The sequence below is a fragment of the Rhinatrema bivittatum genome, chromosome 2 (genome assembly GCF_901001135.1).
Source record: "Rhinatrema bivittatum chromosome 2, aRhiBiv1.1, whole genome shotgun sequence".
Lineage (NCBI taxonomy): Eukaryota > Metazoa > Chordata > Amphibia > Gymnophiona > Rhinatrematidae > Rhinatrema > Rhinatrema bivittatum.
The window spans coordinates 530,446,740-530,466,112 of record NC_042616.1 but is presented as its reverse complement, the minus strand read 5'-3'; the positions used below and the strand labels follow the sequence as shown (position 1 = coordinate 530,466,112).

At 43.3% G+C, this 19,373-nt stretch overlaps 1 protein-coding gene across 6 annotated transcripts in view; it reads left to right on the top strand.

Moving 5' to 3' along the window:
- NFATC1 (nuclear factor of activated T cells 1) overlaps positions 1 to 19,373 on the top strand; it is a 359,353-nt gene that overhangs the window by 52,313 nt on the left and 287,667 nt on the right. For all 6 annotated transcript variants that reach the window (XM_029590832.1, XM_029590833.1, XM_029590829.1 and 3 more), the window contains exon 3: positions 19,062 to 19,221. In XM_029590832.1, the coding sequence (XP_029446692.1) occupies positions 19,062 to 19,221 (160 nt within the window). The remainder of the gene's footprint in view (positions 1 to 19,061; positions 19,222 to 19,373) is intronic.

Below are 19,373 nucleotides of genomic sequence, written 5' to 3'. Positions count from 1 at the left end.
GCCAGCCCCAGAGCTGATAAGTCATACTGCGAGTCGAGCACATACAATTAAAAAAAACCAACCCAAAACTGGTCTCTGATTCCTATGACTTAGTTTCATTGCGATACAAATTTCTACTGCTTGTGTTGCTTTAAAATTAGGGGAAAAATGTAAGGTCTTGGTATAAAAAAAAAAATACATTTCTGGATGCACAATATACATGCAGGATCTGGGAATTCAGTGCTGATCTTGTGGTCATGGTTAACTTGTAGCAGTTATAGGACAAGATTTTAAGAAAAAGTGGCACGTTAACATTCGATTTGTTGGAGTAAGTTAATTTTTTGTAAGGATGTAGCAAAAACTGGCTTTTTTGAATGTGCTGTATATACCGAGAGCGATCTAGTTGTAGCTATAATGCCACAAAACCAACCAAAGTGGAGGTCTAACTGACGGCCTGGTGTAATAGGATGTGCATAGTTTTATCTGCAGTCATGTACATGGTTTTTGTGCACAAACTGTACTACCGTTGCAAGGAATTCTATGTGCATATTGCCTAGCGTTCTCACATGGAAATTCCATGCCAATGATGGCATTAACTATTTTCCCCCAAAGCAGAGAGGTAGACTGGGTTAACTCATGTTTTCTTAGTACTGGAAATTTTACTCTTGGTCAGAGGAGGAGTAAAAGTTCTAGTGCTAGTGTCAGTCCAAGGGCAGAAGCAGGAGTTCTGATGCCGAAACAGGTAGTTGGCATTTACACGTACAAAGCATGTTTTCTGCTATAAATACGATTTATAAGCACAAAAAGTACTGAAAGCATTTGTGTGCACAAATCATATTTTATGCATACAGAGCATAAATTACCTTGTACACAAGTCTTTTTTATATACACACAACATGATTTTTGTGCCTAAGTCTGTCTGAGACACTTCCTGCCAGCGATCAGCCTGTATTGAGTGCACATTTTAACTCCTAATACATTAGCATACCATTTACTTACTGCATTGGGGAGTTAAATGCATCTAACTTCATCATACGGTCTTAACGCAGGGTTTTAATACATCTGATCCTGAGTAAGTGGTTTAAGTCTTGCTACACATCATAGGGCCAGATTAAGCTGTCATGGTGGGCACCTAGGGCCCAATCCTGTTGAGGCACTTCACACACTGGAAAAGCCAAACCAGATGTCCAATTCTGCTCTTTCCAGACTGCAAATCCCCTCTAGGGTGGAGATGAGGTGGCTGCTTGTAGTTGGGATGGGGGAGGGATCCTTGTAAATTATGTGCTCTAGTGGAAATCCATTGCTTGTATTTTGTTAAAAAGGTTTAAAAGAAATATGGCATGGGGAATTAAATCCATGATTTCAGCTGATACAGCAGCTTTATGAAGGACATATACTATATATGCTCTGTCTGAGAGCTTCAGAAAAACACCCAAGAAAGTGACAGATTTTTAAGGAGGATAGGAAGTGAGGTTTGTATGATGTACCAGCCAGAGCCACATGTTGAATGAATCTGTGAAATCCTCTGCTGCAGGCTACCAACTGATTTCCTTTTTATCCACTTCTCATTAATGAAAGGTTAATGGCAGAGTTTGCAAAATTGGTGGGCATCTTAGTTAAGGAGTGGCCACCTCCAATCCTCCAGAGCCACAGACAGACCAGTTTTCAGGCTATCCACAATGAATATGCATGAGAGAGACTTGCATGCACAGCCTCCATTGTATGCAAATATATCTCATGCATATTCATTGTGAATATCCTGAAAACCAGACCTGTTTGTGGCTCCCGAGGACCAGAGTTGGCCACCCCTGGTTTAGTTTCTTTGGTTTAAGTATAATAAAAAGTACTGATTGTAAAATTTAAATAACAGCCTGTTGTAATATGCCAAGCATTTTTCGTCCTGGTCAAATAAAGTATAAACTACTCTGGAAATGCCTAGTCCTAGAGCTATTGCCATCTAATACTAGGTGTGCATCTGTGTTTCCCAACCTTCTCCTGGAGGCACTCCTAAGCAAGTTAGGTTTTCAGGATATCTACAATGCATATTAATGAGAGAGATTTGCATACTGTGGGGTCCCCAATGCATGTACATCTATCTCATGTATATTCATTATGGATATCCTGAAAACCTGACTGGAGATGGTTGGGAAACAGTGGTGTACATAGCACTGTACAGACTCTTGAGGGGATATAAGAACATTTTTTTTTTTTAAAGGAGAGACTTCCTTTTGTAGTTCTGCGGATTCCTCAGGAACTTTCTTTTCCCACTTGCTGATATCCATTGATTAATGGCAGAGAGCAGGTATGCTGAGTTTCTATCAGAAATTGGTGGTCAAAGGAACAATAGGACTAGAGATCAAAACAGCAGAAAAATTACAGCAATAACTTAAGGCATTTTGTCTCCAAAGCACTGCGCTGTACACCATAGCCAGGAAGTCTGACCATTGCCAGGTTTTTGTGTTTTTGTTTTTTTTTTGTCTTCATTAAGTCTTGGGTGCCTAGCAGTGCAGAGTATACGATGCTGTTAAGGTGTTTTTTGTTTTTTTTTTTTGTTTTTATCCATTGGAAAAAACCCAAAACCAATCTCTGCTTATTTTTCAAGCAGGTAAGTTGATCTCTCCTCTCCAGGGATCTCTGGTCTTCTTGGTCTCTAGAACAACTGTTTCCCCCCCCCCCCCCCCATGGGTCACCACACTTTTCAACTATGGTGATCCCCCTGTCATATATGGGTGCTTAATGTGTGGCTTAGGGGGCCACCAGTGGCCCTTCAGAGCCCTCTGACTCCTTTACACCACAACATTTTGAAAACAAGGGCAACTTTAAGGTTAAAAATATCATTTTACTGAGGCTTTGTTTTGCAGTTAGTGTGGTTCACCCTGAGGCATAGTATGAGAATCTCTGTAGCATGGTTTGGAAACCACTGAGCCATACGCAGCCCGCTAGTAGATTTCAACATATCCGACTTTTGTTGAAATGCTGCTTTAAAGTGTGCAACAGTTTCTTCTTCCTCAATCCCTTGCTCCACTTTGACCCCTATCCGGGCTGGATTAGTTGAGAGCAGGTAGCTGCTGGAGGAGGGGGCCTTTCCAGAGACCTTTGTGCGCCAGATAGCTGCTGGGAACTGAATGGGGAAAAAAATAGAGCATGCATCTTAAATATGTTTTTCAATGGAATTGCACTTGCCTAAAATCCGAGTGCTGATCACATAGAATTTTCAAAGGAGTTATGCTTGTAAATATACTGTCATAGCAACTTTCAAAAGCCCATTTACATGGGTAAATTGCATTTACGCGTGTAAAACCAAGTTTTAAGCATGTAAATGCTTTTGAAAATCCAGCCCTGTAGGAGCAGAGTGCTCTGTGAACCCAAATGTGTGGGTTGTTTTGTTTTTTTGTTTTTCTTTTTAGCTGAAGTGAGCTGTCTGCTACTGTAAATGTTGGTGACTTAACTTTTTGGTGCTAGAGTCAGGGTGTTATTGTTGGGCGCTATCAAGGAATCTGTGTGCATTTCCCAAATATCATTAGCAGAGTGAGTTTTGGTGAGCGTGTTAGATCCCTGCATGTTTAGTGGTGGTGATGGGTATCTCTCTAATTGCCAGATCTTTTAGTAGTTTGCATGAAAGTGACTGAAGATGTCCTGGTATCACAGCTACCCAGAAGGCAAATTGAGCCACTTGATTCCATGAGGAAGGAGCTGCTGTCCCTTGAAGTCTGCAGACCCAGTAGGGTAATGGCAGTTTCATAGTAAAGAGTGATCACAAACCCACTGCTTTTCAGTGCCTTACTCACTGATCTGGAAATCCAGTACACACACTCTGTGGAGGAGATTCCCTGTCCAAGCTGTCTTCTGTCTTAGAGCTTCCCAGCCACTGGTACTGGCATGTTGATCATTACTAAAAAGAATGAATATTGTTTTTGTTGGCAAGTGGTGGCCCTGCAGTTTTTCTTCTGCTATTTTGGCTTCCATCTTGGGGCCTGGAATCCAACACCACGAGCCTTCAGTTGTAACTACCTGGAGACTTTTTCCTCCTTTTTTTTTTTTTCTTCATACCACCTCCCAGATCGTAATCACGCCATTGCAATTATGTTCCTTGTCCAGGGGCTGTGCATGAGAGAACTCTGAATCATGGGATCTAAATCCAGCAACAAAGTCTCGCTGTTGCACATTGATTGGGACTTTGCCCCCCCCCCCCCCCAGGGCTGTAAATGCTGCCACCAGGCTGGTTCCTCTTGTAAGTCCTTATATTTAATATATATGGCTGGGGCTGGCTCAGTGGTAGCACTGTGTGCTGCCGTGTGAAGGGACCCTGGTCCAATTCCTGGATCTGGTCTTCTGTGTTCACAGCTCCTGGAGGAGGAAGCAGTTGTTTTCACCAAGAAGGGTGGCACTTGGTGACTGGTTATAGAGACCATGATGCAGGGTTGTGTTGAGGAACTCTGGTGCCTTGCTCCTGGCCTGAGGGACTGGGACTGTTGCTACAATAGCCATACTAGGAGCAGTGGGGTAGGGAGCATAGAAGAAAAATTCCAGGGTAATTATGAAGGAAAGCTTATGGCACCAGGATCCTAGCACTTGTTCCGTTTGGAAGAAATAGGATGAATTATCAGACCAACTCCCCTCCTCCCCCCCCCCCCCCAATTATAGGGGGCAATCAAGTCCTCAGTCTGCTTTGAACTTCAAGGAGACAGCCATAACTACAGATTCTTGGGGAGAGCTATGGAAAAAGCTTAACTTAGCCAATCTGGGGGAGGGTCTGTTCAAAATCAATAGCAGATAGTGCCCAGTGAGCAGCCCTGGCCAAGTGTTAAGTGTTTAGCTCCCACCCACCCCTGGGTTTGTTTTTCTGATATAGTCTGCCTAAATACATAATTGGCAAAAAGATAAATTGGAAATTTGGTAATTCCTTAGGTGTTATCCATCAAATAAATTTACCAAAATGAGGACTATCGCATATAACTATTGTGGAGCCTTTATTCTGAGGGAAATCATCTGGAAACTTAGGGCTTGCCCCATTTGTTCAGAACTCTCTTCCTTGAAAAAGGAGCTGATTGAAGTTAAAGCTGAATTAGCTGCAATAAAGAAAGTTTCACCCACTTTACAGTATTCAGGCATTAATTCCCCATTACCATAGAAAAAAACAAAAGTCAAGGAAAAAGGGGTTTACAGTGGACTCAGGTAGGATAAGACCTGTGACCCATGGGTCTACCCCCCTACATGTCTAACCCCCCCCCCACTCACACAGGGCATTAAGGAACCCAAAAAAGAACGGGATTACAGTGGGCTCTGGTAGAGTAAGACCTGTGATGCGGAGACATACGCTCTTTCAAGTGACACAAGTACAAAACGCCTTCTCTGTATTAGGTAATGAAGAAGCTCTTGTGAAAGAGATTGAAGTAGTATCTGAAATGAAAGAAGGAAACACAAGGCATACAGAAATTCCATAATACAATCAATAACCAAAGGAAAAAGTTCATTGTGCTTGGGTGACTGTCATCAGAGGCACTAATTTGAGAACTCTTTTCAAGGGAAACACTACAGTTAAAAGCCTCCCAGGATCATCGGCCAGCAGAAATGCTATTCAGATAGTCAAAGCGATCAAACAAGAAAGCAAAGACTCTAAAGTTGATATTATCATCCATCTGGGAACCAATGACCTTGCTAGAAACAGTATCCAAGCAGTATAGAGAGATTTCCAGTCTCTAGCGAAGCAGATTAGTCACATGGCGACAACCATTGCCCTTTCAGAAGTGTTCCCTGTTCTTGGAAAGGGGAAGGAGAGGCTAAGCCATATTGATAACTTCAATGTATGGCTCAAATCCTGGTGTAAGGAACAAAGTTTTGGATATATTGGGGGCTGGGGCCGTGTATGAAACAGTAAAAAGCTCTTTCTCAAAGATGTTTCTGTCTGTGGCAGGAAAAAGGATCCTAAGAGATAAATTCAAATCCTGTGTCATAAGGCATTTAAGCTAGATGCCGGGGGTGGCAGAAGGAAATTAGAATGTCACCCTCCAAATACAAATGCAAAGGAAAAGGGTGAAGTGGATAACAAGTCATCTAAATAAGTCACTAAAGTAGTCCAAGAAAAGCAGTAACCTGATTGAGAAAAGATGGAAAGCTATGAGCATAAATACTCTTAGTTTGGGCAGTAAAATCCCAGATCTGCAAGCCCTAATGGTAGAGGCGGACTTGGACATTGTTGCTGTCACGGAGACATGGTTCATGGAATCTCATAATTGGGATATGGTAGTACCAGACTATAACTTGTTAAGGAAGGACAGAAAAGGGGGAGGAATGGCTTTTTATGTTAAAACCAATATCCAACTAATAATTCGTATCCTTCTCCGCTTGTGATGGATCTTTCGGTTGAATACCGTGGCACCACGAGGATTAAACGAAGAAGTAGAATGGGTGAGTTTAATCTAAAAAGGAAGGGGCACTTATATATGTTTACTTGGGATAAGCGGTGTTTTCACTTTGAGTCCACCAATCAGTAAACGTTTGCGAGGATGACGCAGCACGTTACACGCATCCAACCCCATTGGTCGAAGTGTGATCTGCTGACTAGCTTTTAAAGCACAGTTGAAGCGCTAAAAAACGCCGCCACTCGGAGCTTATACGCCAGAGAGAGAGACGGACAGCCGGAACAAATAATAAACAAGCTATAAATTTTGGATTAACCAAGGAACAGACAACAGGAATGGACACACTCCCCTGACGAAGAAAGAACGAAACGCAGCTGTGTCGGGAGATAAGTCTTTAACAGTTTTTATTTGGACATTGGTAGTCTAAGATATAAGATCATGGCGTTCACAAAACCCTTTTGGGGAACTTAAAGGAAAGGTGTAAGGTGCATACAAACGGAGATTAAGACATAATCTTCCACAAGCAAGGGGATAGCGTAATTGAAGTATTCGACAGAAAAACATAAATTAGATTATCCTTTTTCATGCACAGTGGAGATTATAATTGTTTTTTAAAAAAAAATTTTTGTATTATATCACATTAAAATAATTTATAAAATAAATAAAAAGCACAAAAGGAGGAAGGAGGCAAGTTGATGATTATAGTACAAGAAGATGCAAGGCCGTGGAGGCATGCACCAATAATATGAAACTAGCCTCGTTCTTCTATATATATTTTATTATAAATGATAAAAATAGAATGGTTCATTTAGAACTTTTTTTGTAGATGAGAACACGGGAGTTTGGGAAAACCAATATCCAAGCATCAGAGCTGCAAGGAAGATGGAGCAAAGAAGCACTATGGGCCATCCTAAAAAAAAAGATGGTGCATCCATTTTTATTGGAGTGGTTTACAGGCCTCCAAATCAAATGGATGAACTTGACAGAGATCTGGTTGAAGACATCCAAAAAGATGGGAAAGAAGGGAGAAGTGGTGACTGTTGGAGATATAAATCTTCGGCTGTAGACTGGAGAATCCTTTCTGCAGAATCTGACAGTAGTAGAGAGATAGTAGATGCCCTGCAAGGGGCTCTGTTTAAACAAATGGTAATGGAACCCATGAGGGAGGGAGCTATACTCTATTTAGTGCTTACTAGCGGAGATAATGTCTCTAATGTCTGGGTGGGTGCCCACCTCAGCACCAGTGATCATCAAATGGTATGGTTTCATATCACAAATAGTATACGGAGAAGTCACACGAAGATTCAGGTTTTGCAGTTCAAAAATATGGAGTTTGTTGAAATGGGGAAGTACCTGGAGGAAGAACTAGAAGGCTGGGAGAACAAGAGAGATGTGGAACAGTGGGCCAAACTAAAAGGAGCAATTACCAAGGCAATGAATCTGTATGTTAGAAAAGTAAAGAAAAGCAAGAGAAAAATGAAACCTATCTGGTTCTCAAAGGAGGTGGCTAATAAAAGCTAAAAGAACAATGTTTAAGAAATATAAAGGATCCCAAAGGGAGGATCACAAGGAAGAATATCTGGTGGAACTGAGGGAGACAAAGAAAATAATCAAGACGGCAAAAAGTCAAACGGAAGAAAGGATGGCCAAAGTGGTAAAGCGAGGTGACAAAACATTTTTCAGATACAACAGAGAAAGGAGAAAAATCCAAAGTGGCATAGTGAAATTGAAAGGTGAAAAGGATTAATGTTTGGAGAGAAATGAAGAAATAGCAGAAATATTAAACGAATACTTTAGTTTGGTGTTCACTAAAGAGGACTCTGGAGAAGGACCGTTGCTAGTTAACAAGAAACTGGAGGGGAGTGGAGTAGATGTAACTCCGTTTACAGAAGAGAATGAATTGGAAGAGCTAGGAAAACTGAAATTGGACAAAGCCATGTGGCCTGATGAGATTCATCCCAGGATACTGAGGGAGCTCAGAGATGTGCTGGCAGGTCTGCTGTGTGACCTGTTCAATAGATCACTAGAAACGGGAGTGGTGCCGAGTGGAGATGAGCGGTGGTGGTCCTGCTTCACAAGAATGGGAGCAGAGAGGAGGCTGGAAACTACAGGCTGGTTAGCCTCACTTCTGTGGTGGGAAAAGTAATGGAGTTGCTGCTGAAAGAAAGAATAGTGTACTATCTACAGTCAGAAGAATTGCTGGTCAAGAGGCAACATGGATTCACCAGGGGAAGGTCCTGTCAGGCAAATCTGATTGACTTTTTTGATTGGGTGACTAGGGACTTGGATCACGGAAGAGCACTCAATGTCATCTACTTGGATTTCAGCAAAGCTTTTGATACTGTCCCGCACAGGTGGTTTGTGAATAAAACGAGAAGCTTAGGAGAGAGTGCCAAGATAATGGCCTGGATTGTAAACTGGTTGATGGACAGAAGACAATGTGTGATGGTAAATGGAACTTATTCTGTAGAGAGCGGTGTTAAGCGGAGTGCTGTAAGGATCGGTGTTGGGACCGGTCCTGTTCAATATCTTTGTGAGCAACATTGCAGACTCGATAGAAGGTAAGATTTGTCTTTTTGTGGATGATACTAAGATCTGCAACAGAGTGGACATGTCTGAAGGAGTGGAGAGAATGAGACTGGATTTAAGGAAGCTGGAAGAGTGGTCAAAGATATGGCAGCTGAGATTCAATGCCAAGAAGTGCAGAGTCATGCATATGGGGTGTGGAAATCTGAAAGAACTGTATTTTGATGGGGGGGAAAGACTGATGTGCACGGAGCAGGAGAGGGACCTTCGGGTGATAGTCTAACAATGTGACAAGGCGATAGCTAAAGCCAAAAGAATGCTGGGCTGCATAGAGAGAGGAATATTTAGTATAAGAAAGAAAGTGATGATCCCCTTGTACAGGGCCTTGGTGAGGCCTCACCTGGAGTACTGTGTTCAGTTCTGGAGATCTTATCTTCAAAGAGATAGAGACAGGATGGAGGCGGTCCAGAGAAGGGCGACCAAAAAGGTGGATGGTCTTCATAAAATGACTTATGAGGAGAGACTGAAGAACCTAAATATGTATACCCTGGAGGAGAGGAGGAACAGGGGTGATATAATACAGACTTTCAGATACTTGAAAGGTTTTAATGATCTATGGTCAACATCAAACCTTTTCCATTGGGGGGAAAAATCAGTAGAACTAGGGGTCACAATTTGAAACTCCAGGGAGGAAGTCTCAGAACCAACATCGGGAAGTATTTCTTCACAGAGAGGGTGGTGGATGCCTGGAATGTCCTAGTGGTGAAGACTAAAACTGTGAAGGATTTCAAAGGGGCATGGGATAAACACTGTTGTTCCATAAAGGTTAGAAGATGGGAATGAAGAGAAGAGCCATAGGGGTGGCTTGCTAGAATGGTGGCTACTACCTGGTGATTACTACCCTTACTCAATAAGCCTTCACACAGTTAATGCAACTCCAACATTGCTCTCTGCTTCAACAGCAAGGGGAAATGTGGAAAAGAGGATTTGCATTCAGACAGCAACCAACAAGGATTGAACTTCACAGTCTGGGTAAACAAATAAGCATGGGGGTAGCTTGCTTATTGCGGTGGTTACTACCCTAAACCAATTAAGCCTGATACTTCACTTTGAATGCATATACAGCGTTGCTCTCTGCTTCAACGGCAGGGGGAAATGTGGAAAAGAGGATTTGCATTCAGACAGCAACCAACAAGGACTGAACTTCACAGTCTGGGTAAACAAATAAGCATGGGGGTAGCTTGCTTATTGCGGTGGTTACTACCCTAAACCAATTAAGCCTGATACTTCACTGTGCATGCATATACAGCTTTGCTCTCTGCTTCAACGGCAGGGGGAAATGTGGAAAAGAGGATTTACATTCAGACAACATCCAACAACCATTGATCTGTTTAGTCTGGGTAAAAAAGTGGGGAAGCTTGCTTATTGCGGCGGTTACTACCCTAAGCCAATTAAGCCCTATGCTTCACCTTTGATGCAACTCCAACATTACTCTCTGCATCAATGGCAGGGGGTGGCAGGAAATTTGAATCACAGTTACCAACAAGGGCTCTGAACTTGGTGGTCGGTGAAACAGATAAGTATGCGAAAATAAGTGTGGGAGCTTGCTGGGCAGACTGGATGGGCCGATTGGTCTTTTTTTGCCATCATTTCTATGTTTCTATGTTTTCTATGTATGCGCGTTAAGGGCATCTCATTCAGATGAGTCGTGTAAGTAGACCCATAGAGATAAAATGGGGGGCGTGGAGAGAACATAGAAACATGATGGCAGAAAAGACCATATGGCTCATCCAGTCTGCCCATTAGTCCAACTAATTTAGCATTATAATTCTTATCACTTCCTTGGTGATCTCCTGTTTTTATCCCATGCTATCTTGAATTCAGATAGTATTTTTGTCTCCACCACTTCCACTGGAAGGCTGTTCCACAAATCTACCACCCTCTCTGTAAAGAAATATTTCCTAAGAGTATCCCTGAATGTGTACCCCCTTTCAACCTCATCTCATGAACCCTTGTTCTAGAGCCTCCTCGCTTTTGAAAATGGCTCACCTCCTGTGCATGGAAACCTTTGAGATATTTGAATGTCTCTATCAAATTTCTTCTATTTTATCTTTCCTCTGATTTATACATGTTTAGATCTTTGTCTATCCCCATATGCTTTAAAACTAAGAACCACAGCATCTTTTTAGTAGGCACCCTCTGGACAGACTCCATCCTGTTTATATCCTTTTGAAGGTGCGGTCTCCAGAATTGTACACAGTATTCCAAGTGAGGTTTCACCAGGGACTTATACAGGAGCAATGTCACCTCCCTAAGCATCTTTCTGGCTTTTATTATCATTTTATACACCTGTTTGGCCACCTTAAGATCATCAGATACAATTATCCCCAAATCCCACTCTTCCTTTGGGCTTAGAGTTTCACCTCCAATACTGTACCTTTCCCTTAGATTTTTGCACCTTAAATGTATTTTTCTACACTTTTTAGCATTAAATCTTAGCTGCCAGACCTTAGACCATTCCTTGAGCTTTCTAGATCTCTTCTCATGTTTTTCACTCCTTCCTGGCTGCCTTCCCTGTTACAGATTTTGGTATCAAAGGCAGAAAAACACCCTTTACCAACAACCCTTCCTTTGTTGCTCACAAATTGTTGAAAAGAACTGGTCCAAGGACCAATCCCTGAGGTACACACCGCAAGTAACAATATCCTCCTCACAGAAAACTCCCTTTACCACTACCTTTTGTTGCCTCCCCCTCAGCCAGTTTCTAACCCAGTCAATCACTCTAGGATCCATACCAAAGGCCCAAAATTTGTGTTTCTGTGTGGAACCATGTCAAAGGCCTTGCTGCATTTCAAAGTGCACTACAACTAGCGCTGTCCCTTGATCCAACTCCCTGGTCCCCCAATCAAAGAAATTGATCAGTTTTGTCTGTTGCTACCTTGGATCTTGCACTATCCTCTATTTTAGCAGTGATTCTATAAATGTGCTTACCACAAAGGTTAGACTAACTGGCCTGTAGTTCTAGCCTCCTTAATTCCATTTTTATGAATAGGAACCACATCTCCCCTTTTCCAGTCCTCTGGAACTACTCCAGACTCTAAAGAAGCATTGAAAAGGTCAGCCAGCGGAGCTGCCAGGACATCTCTTAAGTTCCCTTAGTATCCTCGGATGTATCCCATCCGGCCCCATCGCCTTATCTGCTTTAAGTTTAGTTAGCTTCTCATGAACACACTGTTCTGAAAATTGAGGTTTACCGCCAATCTTATTTGTGTTTGTTTTTATGTGGTCCTGCTCCAGACCTTTCCACAGTGAACACCAAACAAAAATATTTGATCAATTTTGCTTTCCTCATCAGCCTCTACATAGTCCTCCCCTTCACCTTTCAATCTCACAATGCCACTTTTGCATTTCCTTCTATCACTAACTTATCTTAAACAAAAAAAAAAAAAGTCTTGTTCCTTCATTTTAACATAATTGCTATTTTTCTCTTATTTGAATTTTTGCTTTCCTGACTACTTTCTTAGCTTCTTAATTTTTCCACATATTGTCGCCTGTCTTCCTCTTTCTGCAATCTCCTGTAGTTTTTGAATGCTACCTTTTCTCCTTTACCTTTTCAGCTACTTCTTTAGAAAATCAACTATTTTTTTTCTTCTTCCCTTTCTTTACATTCTTAACAAAGATTAGTTAACCTTATCTCCTTTTAGTTTTGCCCACTGCTCTTCTACCCCTAGATGTTCTCATCCGGCTAATGACTCCTTGAGGTACTCCCTCATTTTGAGAGAGATAGATTTCCTGAAGTCTAGGACCCTTGCCTTAGAAAAAGCCTTCATCTCTTGTGCCTAATATTGAACCACACCAACCGGTGCTCACTGGTTCCCAGATCATTCACTACAACATCAGAAATACTGTCCCCATTGGTAAGTACCAGGTCCAATATTGCCCCCTCCCATGTGGGTTCAATTACCAGTTGAACACTCTGTACAACCGTCTCCTGACATCTATACAGATATATCTGTCTACAGAGGTCTTGTATGCTCCATTGCCAACCATGTGATTTGTATTTGGATTGCTGTGTAATCAAATGAATTGGACAATGGAACAACACTGCATTTTAAACCATTTTACTGTTACATGCTTTTAAGGTGATTTGTTAGAACTCTAAAGAACATCAGAGAAGAAATTGTATTCTCCAAGGACAAGCAGAATAGTAGTCCTCACACATGGGTGACATCATCCAAAGGAAAACTTATGTCAAAGTTTCTAGAACTTTGATTAGGCACACTGAACATGCCCAGCATGCCCTAAATCTCATGTCCATGCTGGGTCTCTCTCCAGTCTTTCTTTTTTCTTTTTTTTTTCTGCAGAGCTGTAAGCATTGCGGTGCGAGTGAGCTCACTTTGGCTGATTTTTGGCCTTGAGGAAAACTTCATTTTCCTCATGATTTTTGAGGGTTTTTCTCATTGTACCACTACTAGGTCCCTCTTGGTGTCTACTTGTAGGGTCTCCTAGTCAGAGTTTTCGGTGATAAGGGTAAGTTTCCTTTTGCGGTTGATTCTCCCATGGCAGCGATGCATCAGTGCTCGTAAACTGTTGATGCCCTACCGCCATCGTCTTGTTAGTGTCCCTTTTTATTTTGTCTGTCAATGCCACTTCAGGTTTTCGGCAATTTGCCCCCAGTGCTCGAGGACTATGTCCATTACGGATCCACATGATATGTCCTCTGCCTAGGGGCAGATGACACTGAAGGGATGTCAACTTCGACTTGACAAGATGGAACAATTCTTAGAGCCATCAGCATCGGCGGCAACAGCATTGAAGGAACAAGGAGCCGCACTGTTGGATACCGAGCCATTGACCTTGGTGGGACCGTCAGTTCCATAGATGTCGCTGGCAGACAGGGGTGCTGGAGACCGACCATAGTCTGTCTCCTCCAGGCCAAAGATGTCTAGTTCCTCATCAGCCTCAGCACCGGAAAAATGCTGAGCTTCGAGGGAAGTCGAAGAAGCTTTTGGTATCAGGCTCGGGGATGCACTGGCTTTTGCCATGATGCCCCCCTAAGCGACCCTATGGCAAGGAGTGCCAATCCTCCATTGATGCTAGAAGTCCATGACAGTCTCCACTGGTCCTGATACCAGTCACCGATCTACCTCAAGGGTCCAAGGAATATCTGTCTACCCCTCCTTCCTCCTAGTCAGTCTTGGTATCAGCAACGTTCGAGGAGGAGCTGGAGTGTCGAGTTCAGCTAGCGGTAGACCGGGTGTTGCAGGGCTTCAGTCCTGTGGCACAGATGGCATCGGACCCGGTGCCACCCGTCCTCATACCACTACTGGAGAAGCTCAACATCTCATTGGTGTATTACCAATCCAGCTGGTGTCTGTTCCTGGGACATCTTTGGTGCCTGATGGGGCACTGAGGCCTTCCCCTATTGAATCGGTGGTAGTCACTGGTTTCTCCGAGGAAGCTCCACAGAGGCTGGTGGAAATGCTAAGGTCTGCCATACCCCATCCAGTTCTACTGGTGCCTGCACCTCTGGATGTAGGCCAAACACCTAGGGACTCATCACCTATTGCCTACAGTGAGGATGAGGAACTCTGACACCTGCGGGGATGATGCTTTGGAATCCTCCTCCGAAGGATCTGAGGTTCTCCCTTCAGAACCTTCTCCTCCAGAGGAGCAAAGGAAGTCTCTGCCTGAGAACTTAACCTTCACAGGTTTTGTGATGTTGATGGTGGAAACCATCCCATTTTTGTTATTGATGGAGGAGGATGCCAAGCACAAAATACTTGAGATCCTTTAGTCTGTGGAGCCTCCTAAGGAGATCAAGGTGGGTCCAGTACATGAGATTCTTAAGGAGTTGATGTGAAGATATGGGAACACCCCCTCACAGTGCCTCCCGTCAATAAAAAGGCAGACAGTATTTATCTCATCCAGAAAGCTGTTGGAGTGCCAAGCAATCTTGGACACTCTCCTTGCACCCTTGGGACATCTGGAAGTAGGTGCAGTAGGTGGCTGAGCAGTTGCCTCAACAGCAGCAAGACACCCTTGTGTTGCTGGTGCATAAGGGCCTGGAGTGTGGAAAAAATGAGGTCCATGCAACCTATGATGTTTGAGACAGCATCAAGAGTCTGCAGTGGGAATCTGTGCCCACAGAATGGCATGGTTGTGGCTTCAGATCTCTGACTAGAGGTACAGGAATGATTTGATGTGCCGTATATTGGTGAGAATCTCTTCGGAGATGGTGTGAGGGATACTGTGGCCCAACTTCGAGACCACCATGAAACACTCTAACAACTCTCCGCTAGTACTCCGGACCCATCCTCATCCAGGAGTCCAGCAAGACCAGGGCCATGGAAGTCTTTCTTTCACCAAAGGAAGTACTATCCTCTGCCCCCTCACTCCCATCAACACTATCAGGGCACCTGCAGCCGACCCAGGCAGCAGAGAGCCCCCCCCAAGCCCAAACTGGCTTTTCAGACAACTCTGGGGACAAGGTTTAACTGGGTTGTAGGGAGTGTAAGCCAGTTGCTCATACCTAGGATGATGGATCCTCCAGTCAGGGGAAGGCTGTGGTTCTTTGCAAACTGGTGGCCCAGAATAACCTTGGACCAGTGGATTTTGTCCATTGTCTGTCAGGGGTACCAATTGAATTTATTGGGTGTCCCACCAAAATGCCCTCTGTGCCCATTTTGGGGGGCTGGTAGCACATCAAGAAGTACTATTAGCAGAGCTCTCCTCCCTCTTAATGGCCAGAACAGTTGAGCCTGTACCACCAGGGCAAAGAGGGTGGGGATTCTACTCCAGGAACTTCCTGAATCCAAAGAGAACAGAAGGATTAAGGGCTTTGAACAAATTTCCAAAAAAAAAAAAAGTTCAGGATAGTTTCCCTGGGCACTTTGATTCCCCTCTTGCAAAATGGGGACTGGCTATACTCCCTTGACCTAAAACATGCATACACCCATATCGAGATCTTCCCTGCTCACAGGAAGTATCTTTGATTTGTGGGGGGGAAACAGCACTTCTAGTACCGGGTATTGCCATTCGGGCTCACATCAGCCCTACGGGTCTTCATAAAATGCCTAGCTGTGGTGGCTGTGCACCTCCACAAGCTGGGGGTACATGTTTTCCTGTATCTGGATAATTGGCTGATCAAGAGCAAATCTCAGGCAGGGGCCACCAGGTCCATGTGCTTGACCATCTGGGTGCTGGAGTCACTAAAGTGCATTCTCAACTACCCAAAGTCCCTTCTTAGTCAATTACTTCAATTGGACTTCTTAGGAGCCCTGCTAGATGTGGCTCAGGCCAATGCCTTCTGGCCTCACCAGAGGGCTGTCACCTTGACTACCATCATGGCAGAGATCCAACAGGGCCAGCAGGTATCAGCCTGGCACATATTAAGGTTGTTGGGTCATATGGCTGCAAACGTCTGTCACTCCCATGGCACACTTACATGTGGACATGGAGGTTGCAGTGGCGTTAGGTCACTCAGAACCTCCAGGATTACATCCAAGTCATCCTGTCTCTCTGGGACTCGTGGTGGTGGTGGGTACTTTCAAATCTGGAATGGAGGATCTCGTTTTGAAGTCCCCCTACCCAAATTGTCCTAACCACGGATACATTCACCCTGGGATAGGGAGCTCATGTAGATGGGCTCGGCACCCAGGGTCTCCTGGTCTGTTCAGGAATGCTCTTGTCAAATTGACTTCCTGGAGCTTGCGCAAGTTATAAAATCAGTTGTACATGTGCGCGCCGGGTACTGCGCGCAAATGTACGCCCGCGTGCACCTTTTTAAAGTCTACCCCTATGTTTCTGCCTAAGGTGTTGACTGACTTCCATCTTAACCAGTCAATCATCCTACCAGTATTCTTTTCTAGGCCCCTTTCATACCCAGACGAATGAGCACTGGGCAGTTAGGACTGCAGGCGAGCCTTACCTTCTATATGGAGTGGACAGAAGCCCATATTTCTTTTGACGAGAACAAGTTGGCATTGTTAGACACTATCTAATTGGCTAGCAGATTACATCTCTTTCTGTTATGCCCAGGCAGGACTGTATCTTAAGGGTCATGTCAAGGCTTATTCTGGCAGAGCCATGGCAGTGTTGGTGGCCCTCTTGCGAGCAGTTCACATGGAGGAGATATGCAAGGCTGCGTCATGGAGTTATCTCCACAGATTCACATCTCGTTACTGTCTGGATAGGGATGGCTAAAATGGCAGTAAGTCCGGCCAGTCTGTCCTTCAGAACCTGTTTGAAGTGTAGAATCCAGCTCTCCCACCTAGGGCCTGTTTGGGTTCAGGCTGCCTCCCCCTCTGTTACCAACAGCACCGGTGTTGTGCCTGTTGGCACCTGGTTATGTGTCTGGTTCCCTTTTTATGTTTGGGGGTAGCCTGTAGATAGGTATTCACCCATGTGTGAGGACTACCATCCTGCTTGTCCTCAGAGAAAGCAGAGTTGCTTACCTGTAACAGGTGTTCTCTGAGGATAGCAGGATGTTAGTCCTCATGAAACCTTCCCGCCACCCCGCAGAGTTGGGTTTCTCTTGTCTTTATTTAATTAGAATTCTTTGTTACAAGACTGGAGAGGAGCCCTGCATGGGCATGTTGGGCATGCTCAGTGTGCCTAATCAAAGTTCTAGGAACTTTGACACACGTTTTCTGCATTGGGTCTCCATCTGATAATGTCGCCTGCTGTCCTCCGAGAACACGTGTTACAGGTAAGCAACTCTGCTTTACACATACAATGGACTTATTTAAATGAGATGTATTTCATTTATTCCTAAATTAGGAGAAAGTATTTTACAAAATATTTTTTTTTACAGATGGATCATCTAACTGACTTGTTAATGGTTTTTAGAGGATCTTTAGAAATATTGGGGTGGGGGTAAATTCAAAGTCTTTTTACTCTTCAAAAGAACTTTTTTTTTTCCTTCCACTGTTATAAGATCTAGCAGTGCACACAATTACTGTGTGAAACTGATAGGGTTTCACGTCTGCCACCAGGCTTATAGATTGAACATCCTAGCATTTGCAGTCTCTTCTCCTTTGACCGCACTATGCGACAGGAAATAAAGCGGATGATGAAGATAATGTAAAATAGGAAATAGCTTCTCCAGCCTGTGGAACTGTTAAAGGCATTAGCGTGCTTCCTTCATCAGGTTGACTGCCTCACCCAGCAAACTCTGTTGCAAAAAAATGTTTCAAAATTGTTTTGGTAATCATTTTCTCTTGGTAGTGGTACTTGGCTCAGTATGTTCTTTGTCTAATGATGCAAAGCCATGATTTAAAAAAAACAAAATCCAAAGTTGCATTTTTTTTTTTTTTTTGGTTGGGGCAGAGGTTGAAATCTGAGTTGGAAAATGGGTCCACACAGCCACCAGTACGATATATGCCACTGTTGGGGGACCCGTAAACAGGAGAAATGACTCAAGGTGTTGTATAGAACTCTGTGCTCAGTTCATTTAAATATTGTAATGATTTTAATGTAATTCCCATATTTTAAGCAGAGAGCCATGAATAATTAACATTTGTCAAATAGCAGCCTGGTGTTGAGGGTGAAGTACTGCACCTGGTATTTCATGCAGCTTTTTTTAGAAGCAGCAGGAGGCAAGCAGCTGCCATGTTTAAAAACCCAGTCCTTCATTAATCCTGGGTTTTTCATGTGGAAGAAACCCTGAATAAGTGAGACACTTTATCCTTTTAGAATTTGGTTTTCCTACTACCCCTCGCAAGCAGCCCCACCCCTTCAATTTCTCTCTTCCCTTTGTATCAGACTCCCATTATTCTCACTGGGATCCAACCCGCTCAGGTTCACTTAGATATTTCAAGTGGATTTTTTTTTACTTATAGGAAACGATTAATGAATGCATTGACCATCAGTTTAAAAAAAAAAAAAAAGCTTTATAGCTATTACAACAAACTTTTTTTTTTTTTTTTTCCATTTGGTTAAAAAAAAAAAATTTGTTACAATAGAAGCATCAGCTAGTCTTTAGTCATAAATCTTCATAAAATAACCATTGGCTGTGGCATGGACTTTTAAATTACTTATGTCATGGAATTATCCCTATTGATGAAATTTTAAATGTAAGATGGTGAAGGATGAACTGCTAATCATGGCCTGTAAAGTAATAGTGCCGAATTCTTGTGGTGCGGGATAATACACTTGCTGTTAATATTTAATGATCCTTTTCTTCCATTATAGCCCCTCTTTGCCTGCCCTCGACTGGCAGCTGCCTTCCCACTCGGGACCTTATGAACTTCGGCTTGAAGTGCAACCCAAGTCCCATCACAGAGCTCATTATGAGACGGAAGGAAGCAGAGGGGCTGTGAAGGCATCTGCTGGAGGACACCCTATTGTACAGGTATCGATGTCTTTCAAAGGCAGGAAAGGCTGTTTTATTCTGGCATGCAGATGATCTCTTCCCTTCTATTCCGTGAATTGACTGCAGAAAGGAATAGATGAGCCACATCCCTCCTTTGCTTTTCTTTTTTTTTTCCTTTTCCCCATCTCTTT